At 39.0% G+C, this 8,253-nt stretch overlaps 1 protein-coding gene across 1 annotated transcript in view; it reads right to left on the bottom strand.

Moving 5' to 3' along the window:
* The window catches only part of abcg5 (ATP-binding cassette, sub-family G (WHITE), member 5), a 9,278-nt gene extending 1,031 nt beyond the window's left edge, over positions 1 to 8,247 (bottom strand). Inside the window, exons 1-12 of the mRNA XM_027150118.2 lie at positions 7,844 to 8,247; positions 7,364 to 7,485; positions 6,900 to 7,036; positions 5,206 to 5,304; positions 4,976 to 5,108; positions 4,310 to 4,449; positions 3,976 to 4,105; positions 2,847 to 3,060; positions 2,560 to 2,765; positions 1,607 to 1,745; positions 426 to 611; positions 57 to 169 (exon numbers count right to left, since the gene is read on the bottom strand). Coding sequence (XP_027005919.1) covers positions 57 to 169; positions 426 to 611; positions 1,607 to 1,745; positions 2,560 to 2,765; positions 2,847 to 3,060; positions 3,976 to 4,105; positions 4,310 to 4,449; positions 4,976 to 5,108; positions 5,206 to 5,304; positions 6,900 to 7,036; positions 7,364 to 7,485; positions 7,844 to 8,007 — 1,783 coding nt within the window. The 5' untranslated portion in view covers positions 8,008 to 8,247. The remainder of the gene's footprint in view (positions 1 to 56; positions 170 to 425; positions 612 to 1,606; positions 1,746 to 2,559; positions 2,766 to 2,846; positions 3,061 to 3,975; positions 4,106 to 4,309; positions 4,450 to 4,975; positions 5,109 to 5,205; positions 5,305 to 6,899; positions 7,037 to 7,363; positions 7,486 to 7,843) is intronic.
* Between the last annotated feature and the right edge of the window lie 6 nt (positions 8,248 to 8,253).

The following is an 8,253-nucleotide window of genomic DNA, read 5'->3' as shown; positions in this document are numbered from 1 at the left end:
TTTGATGCAAATTTGAAAAAGCCAGTTTGATCTTAGGACAAATCAGCAGTCCTTACCGCATGTGAAGTTCAAGCCATTGAATTCAGTGACGATGAGAAGCTCACAGCCATATTTCTGAAAGGTGATGTAACTTAGCCACTGGAACACTAACGGCATCTGCTGAGTGCTCCTGCAGAGAAACAGGAAGGCAGTGCATCAGCATTTATCTAGTGATCGACCCAAACTGGATATGGAATACTAAATGATATGGAGGAGTGTTTGGATGGATGGATGGATGGATGGATGGATGGATGGATGGATGGATGGATGGATGGATGGATGGATGGATGGATGGATGGATGGATGGATGGATGGATGGATGGATGGATGGATGGATGGATGGATGGAAGATAGAAAGGAAGAAAGAAATGAAAGTACAGTGTTACCTGAGGAATCCAGAGCCCACCATGATCCCAGCTATATTGAGCAACGCCATTCCACTGTTAACCATGTTAGGGTCTTGAACCACTCCAAGCAGCACCAGTGTCAGAAGCTCCCCGATGATATGGGGCACCATGATCACAGCTGTAAAACACATGAAGCGCCAAGGATCTGGGTGCATCCCTACTGCCCTGGAATACACATATATCACCACACCAGTTTCAGTAACTCTCCATAACATTATCTATCATTGTCTGAGAGATTTCTTTTTACCTCTTCTTTAAACTTTAAACAAAGTTGCTTCGCTAGAACAATGAAAGCTATGAGGTTCTACGTATTGTTTTTTTTGTGACGTTAATTTGCTTCTTTAGGGAAATACTCTACAGTAAGTTACATAACATTGTATGCTGTACTTTTTTTACTACAATACAGTCAGAGCAGGGTCACGGTAATTATGTAGTAACACACACACACACACACACACACACACACACACACACACACACACACACACACAATGCAGGTACACAATCTGTACACTTATTTCTACAGGACTTTGATAGTTGCAAGGAGATCAGATTCTCTCAGAAAAAGAAACTTCAGGGAAATTTCTACAAAGAGGTTTTAAGGGTTGACGGACAAACTAGAGAACCCTACTGGTGCTAGATATCTTCTTATGTCCACTGTGAGTAATTAATAAAAACAAAAACAACAACAACAACAACAACAAAAAACAACTAAGGCATAAGTAGCGTCCCAAATGACGTACTGTGTTTAGAAGGGTAGTATCACATGTCAAATGCATGTAATACGATGTCACCTCTCAATGCCTGGTAGCCCAGACCCTCTTCTTTTCCACACCTTAAGCATGGCTGTGTGTCGAGTGCATGAAGTATCCAACATTCCACAGTGTATCATGCAGGTACATAAACACACTATTCACACTATTTACACTACAAATCGGTGTAGAATAGTATATGAGAATGATATGGGATTTTTACGATCTTATAAACATGCCCTTTATTAACCTGTCCTTTAGTTACCCCATGCTTTCCTATCATGCATTCCATCCTTATTTTCTTTTCCTTATCATAACTTCCTTATCAGACTACAGTTTTGCCCTACCTCAGTTGATCATGCTCACACCTAACGCACACAGAGGAAAAATTATACAGTACATACTCACCAGTAAAGGAAAGATGAGAAAATAAATACACTGACGATACTGAAGGGGAAGATGTGAACGATGTAGGCTAGGAACATCTGCCATTTCTGGTACAATCCATCTTTACTCTCCTGATCAGCTATAGCTCTGACAGCAGGGACTGCATGAAACACAGCATATCAACAGTCAAGGAGAACCTGGATGATTGATAGGTTGGGTACTGAGATGGATTTTATGTTCCTTCTTAGAGATAAACTTTGAAGGTTTGACTTTTTACAAATCTAATGAAAAGATGCATAAAGAGCAAGGAGCTTTAAACACCTGGCCCGTTAACTTACCCTTTCTAATGCTAGCATTGGTCATGGTGTGAGTTATTAAAAAGTAGACTTTAAGCACTTTGAGTATCATTTAAAGTTTTCTTCACTAGAGATCCAGTTATTATATCTGCATCATGGAACTATTTAATTCAATTCAATTCGATTCATTTATATATAACACTTTTAACAAGGGATATTGTCAAAAAGTGGCTTTAGAAATCTGTATAAATTCAGGGGACAAATGGTACATTTTATATTTGGTTAATTTAATAAATTAATATATAAAAAATCAGCAACCCAGAGGTGAGAGTGGAAAGGAAAAATTTCCTGAGATATACAGTACAGTAAGGACAAAGAACTTTGAGAGGAATCAGACTCGGCAAAGAAGCCATCCTCATCTATTTGACACCATTTTTATTTTATAGCTGTTTACTGTATAGTCAAAAAGAGCAATTCCATTAACAATAAATCATTTGAGTTTTAACACAAAGTATTATCTTGTTGAAGTCACTGTTCACTGATGGAGACAGGAGCTGAAGTTGGTCTCTCTTTGTTCTATTTTGACCTACATGTGTCTAAAACATATAACTACAATAACTATAAACTTTAATTATTTGATGATGATATGAGTAAGACTGATGGTAGGAATAAACTCACACAGAGCCACAGCATTCAGCATGCCTGTGTATGGTGAAGCACCCATGGCTTGGTAGATGATACCAATCCGGTCTTGCACTGCACCTTTGGTGACATCATTGTCCAGATGCATGACAAAAAAGGCCACAAACAGGCCATAGATGAGATTTTGAGAGAGACGCATGATGACACCCATTCTGTCCCGAGACAAATTCCGTACCGTCCTCCTGTAATGATAGGAATGATATGAATTTGGTCCACAATAACGCTATGGATGGAATGGTAGTGCCCATATCAACGGTTCTCACCTGAGGAGCACACCTAACTTGGACACACAGCTCGGGGACTCTTTGCTCTTGAAGGGGATCATGGGTTTATTAGCACGCTGACAGTTCTGCCGAATCTTCCACAACATTCTCTGATGGATCTCTGATGTCCGGAATGCTGACGTTATGTCATGCATGCGTCTGTAGGTGGCAGCTTCTCTCTCACTGGAACGTGTGTCCACCGAGGTCAGGTCCACTGGTGGTCAGAAAGGAGTGCCTCAGTTAGTCTATAACACTAATCGATGATCTCTTCACGCTGAGCAGACTTCATCAAAACATCCAGAGCTTTTACTTAAGCTCAATCAAGCAGGATCTCATTAGGTTTCTTATATTTTTTTAATTTGTTATTATTTATTTATTTTTCAGGATTTCTGGACTCTAAGGCTCAATGACATGCATAGTTTGGTTTTCTGAGGTTTACCCTGGTGAGGTTTTCTAACTTCCATAATACTTGATACAAGTTTAGAAGTTTCAGTTCTGTTATTAATATTTATTACCATTGATCCGATCACATGCACAGCACTAAATACTGGATCTACACTGGGTTCAAATGCGTCACTCAGATCACCCAGACCATTTCTTCTTCTCTAGATTGATCTTCCTATGCTTCAATTTCCACTAAAAGCATTTCAGTGATACTAACATTATCTGTAAATGTATAGGGATTTGTTTACCTAAGTATGTAATCTTTCACCTTAATCACCTGTAATCTTTTTCTCTATTCACATAATTGATGTACTGCTTGTAGCATTTTTATATTTGTTTTTGTTGTTGTTAAGGGGACTTTTAAAAGGATTCATGTTAAACCTACGCATTTTCCAAGTAAAATCTTTTTTAGAAAGCTAGAACTACTAGTCACCCAAAGAAACACAGGGGACTTGTAATTGAGCCTTATTTAATTTGTAAGATTATACAGTGGTATGTTTCCAGCGATCCTGTTTATCATGCTCCAGGAAAGATCCTGTATGGTTTTATTCAACAGATTTATCTCAGTGATCCCTTTGTGAAAGGTTCACAGAATAACACTTCTGCTTCACTTAGGATGGAAGAATAGAAAACGTGGATAGATGATGACCAGAGTGTGTGAGGGCTTACAGTAGACATATATTACCATAGATGTCAAATGGGTTGCAATACTCAGGACACTCATAGCCACAGCTGCTGAAGAAATCCACCATCTCACCAGGATCTCCACAAAACACTAACTCTCCACAGCTCATGATAGCTATCCTGCTGAAGACCTACAGACAGCCACAGTTCTGCTAATCACCACATCACAAGTTGGGGCTTTCATTACTAAGTCATATAAATAAATAAAACATTAACATTTATGACTTTCATGCTAATCTAACAAAGATATGAGAGACTTAGATAATGCCCTCACTTAGAAAGCTAATCAGACTTTTTTTTGTTACAGAAGTGACACGGAACATTTTTGCACTCACTCTGAAAAGCTCTGAACGAGGCTGATGGATCGTCACTATGACGATACGGTCCCTCTTAGCCAGCTCTGCCAGCAGAACTACAATCTGATTGGCTGTCATGCTGTCCAGGCCTGTGGTTGGTTCATCCAGGAGAATCACCTCTGTAATGAGGGTCATAAAGTCAGAAAAAATTCATAAGAAACTTTTTTTTTTTTTTAGAAGTCTACTTTGTTTCTTTGTTGAGGAAACTTTAAGTTTAGTATCACCTGACTCATTAGTTCATCCAATTTACTTAAAGTTGGAGACTAATTAATTGCATGATTAATCTATTTCCTGCTTGATTGAAGAAAGCAGCAGAGAGAAAGCCTTTCTAATTAAACATGGTTGGCTAATACTTGGGGCATGTGTCCCAGGAGCCTACTCAGGTCTGAAGAGCTAGATAAAATGCCCCAGAGGAACCCTCATGGACCACAGCTTAATTCCATATATGCTGCATGATAACCCTGCATTTAATATTCTCTTTCCTTCTGTCTGACTTAGTTTTGGGGGATCAGAGCTTGAGTATTTTCTTACTTCCTGTATTTTGTTCTCACTTATTAATGATTCACTTTGGTACAGCAATTGTTGATGTGTGTTGATCGTTAAATGTGTATAAGACAGTAGAGAGGTGAACGGATGTAAACTCACTGGGGTCTTGGAGCAACTGGCTAGCGATGGACACCCTCCTCCTCTCTCCTCCTGAGATACCCGGAAAGACTCGGCCTCCGATCACAGTGTTAGCCACATGGCTTAGACTCAGTTCAGCCATAACAGCAGCCACCTTGCGTAGAGATCAAATGATTTGAGGTTCATGCACTGCTGAGTCTGTAAATATATTAAGGGGCTCCCAGTCTTTATAGTGACAGCTAGGAAATCACCTTCTTGCGGATGGCACTGGCTGAGTGCTGCCTCAGAGCCAGCTGAGCCGTGAATGTGAGCGTCTCCTCTACTGTCAGATAGCTCAGGAGATTGTCACTCTGAGAAGCAGCGAGAAAGGGATAGTGCCCATTAGAGAAGAATGGCAGAGAAATGCTTTGACACAAACACCTGAGAATATAGTACACCATAACAGCTTGATTCATTTAACAGCATACTGAAGGGCTTTCGAAATCCATTTCCATGTCTATCATACACACACCTAGTAATTTGAACAAGAAACCTTTTCAATATCTCATTTGACATGTATTACAGTACAATACAATAAGCAGGGTTTCTGAGCCAAATGTTTACAGACATTAGAGCCCAAAATAATCCTTTAAAACCGTACCTACATCTTCATCTGTGCTTCTCAACTGTTTATACAGTACATACAGCGCAAGTAGTTAGCAAGATGGCACCTACTGTATACTTACTGTGCACTTTAATAAGAACACCTGTAAACCTACGAGTTTATCTAATCAGACAATCATGTGGCAGCAGTACAATTCATACAATCATGTAGCTACAGGTCAAACGGTTCACATGTTCACATCGATACTAGAATAGAGACAAACTGTGGTCTGTTACACGTGTTTTTGGTAGCTCAGTGGTTAAGGTGTTGGACTACTGATCAGAAGGTTGTGAGTTCAACACTCAGGAACACAAAGCTGCCACCCCTGGACCCCTGAGCAAGGCCTTTAACCCTTGATTGCATAGCTGTATACATTAAATGTACACAATATGGTGTGAACTGCAATTTGCAAATGTGGCTCCTTTTACCTATAAACACATTCAAAATTATTGCTCACATCACAAAGTGTCTCGTGTTGTCTGCCAATTGTTATTAGATAGATAGATAGATAGATAGATAGATAGATAGATAGATAGATAGATAGATAGATAGATAGATAGATAGATAGATAGATAGATAGATAGATAGATAGATACTTTATTGATATATATATAGAATATGTTTCTATGACTCAGTTTTGGAATGAGTTATTGTGTATTGTATCAGCTAAGTGAATGTGTAATCAGTCTGTAATCAAATTCTTAACTCTCTCTATCTATGATGATGTTGGTGATGATGATGATGATGATTCTGATACATATTCGGAGCAGCTGTTCATGAATGCGTTGCACTTTGCACTGTTTATTTTCACCCAGTTTTACTCGATTCACACATTCCCTGGTGTTTACTCCTAAGTTTGACAGGTCATTTGAGTTTCTTTGTGTTATTAATGACTGCAAGCTTGAATATAACCAGCAACGCATGTTCCAGAGAATTAAATGAATGATTGGCTTAATTTACAGCCCCCAAGAGTCCTGAGAATTTTATCTGTAATAATGTAAGATTAAATAACAGCCGTCTCTTCATTATTATTTCATTTCACGGTGGATACACACAAATAGGTCAGAGGAAGATAGTTTAAGTGTTCTTAAGTGCACTCAGCCTCATCCCTTTGGTGCCTATAAAAATTTATAGGTCTGCTTCACAGACTTAACCTCTAGTAACCCAGACTTATACTTCTCACCTGCTTAATTCGAATGTTGTATGTTCAAAGGTCAGGCCTATATTAGTCTTCTATTTATACAAAGTATGGCACATACATTTATATACTGTACACGCTAACCCAAATACACACATACTGACCTGAAGCACATAGGAGAAACATTCCTGAAACTGTGCTTGCTTCACTTTCCTTCCATTCACAAACACTTCCCCAACGAGGGTGCCGGTGTTTCCAATACGACCCGCGATAGTGTCTAACAGTGTGGTCTTCCCAGAGCCTGAAAACGAATGCTAGAAATTAGAATCCTAAATGGAAATGTCTATAGCATTTTTGTTATAATAATAACTTTAGTTCATAATGTTATATAACTGAACAAAGTATTTACATTAGAATGAGTCTGTTTACAACCCATATCCACAGGACAACAGTTATAAAATATGAGCGTAGTGTGTGTGCATGCAGGACATTACACGTGATTCGTATCACAGGTTCCAGTTAGAAGGTATGTTGTCGTTCTATTTCAGTTGTGTTCTCAGAGAAGGGTTATTCATTAAAAATTCTACAGCTTTGTATATAGAAGTTAAGGACAAGCCATAAACCTCACCTGAGTTCCCAAGGATGCCCATTATCTGACCACTGTCCACGTGAAATGACACATCGTTCAGGATCTGCCGAGTCCATTTCTTTCTGTAAGATGGGAGATCCCACCATGGCCCTACACGCTCACTGACACACAAATACATTCAAATCTCTATATTTTGTACAAATTTAGATGAACTGATCACAATTAACGCAAATTATTTGCAAATACAGTGGAACATGTTGATCATGTTGAAGTCTTCGTACTGAATAAGTGATCATTTATTACTACAGCAAACAACAACAAAAAAGTATTCTGACAATCATTATTTATTATTTAAGTTACTATAAACTGAAAGTACACATTAACAAACTGTTCAACGTATTAAACAGCAAGAAAATTATTACACTTGTAAAATTAAACACTTAACACATGTCACAGGTGACATGAAAGCTAATATGATCCTAGTCTAACATTGTTGTTGGCATCTTGTTTTTTCCTTACCTGACTGTGTAGGACACTTTGCTCACACTGAGACAACAGGACGGCTGGGTTTGGTTAGAAGGCTCTTGGCTCTGGATGTCTGTCCTTTTATCCGCAACAAACCTGAAAGATTCATTTGAGCTATTTTTCTGGCCATCGGCTTGCATGGAATACGAGTTCTTCATGCTTGCTCATGTAATTTCTCATGGAAATGATCAGACTTCTTGAACCGTCAGGTCTATTGTTGTTACAGCTCGAAGCTTCAAGTCCACAGTCAGGCCATTCCAGTGAACATTACACCAGTGAAGCTGGCACCCTAAAAAAGAAGCTTATCAGTGGACCTTTGCTCAGTGCTGTATATAGAGAGAGCTCTGACAGAGCCTCCTCTCTATAACGCACTCTCCCAGCCGAGAGACAACAGCCACTTCTTC

The sequence above is a fragment of the Tachysurus fulvidraco genome, chromosome 4, assembly GCF_022655615.1.
Source record: "Tachysurus fulvidraco isolate hzauxx_2018 chromosome 4, HZAU_PFXX_2.0, whole genome shotgun sequence".
Taxonomy (NCBI): domain Eukaryota; kingdom Metazoa; phylum Chordata; class Actinopteri; order Siluriformes; family Bagridae; genus Tachysurus; species Tachysurus fulvidraco.
Note: the sequence above shows the minus strand (reverse complement) of the source record. Positions and strands in the feature narration are given on the sequence as shown.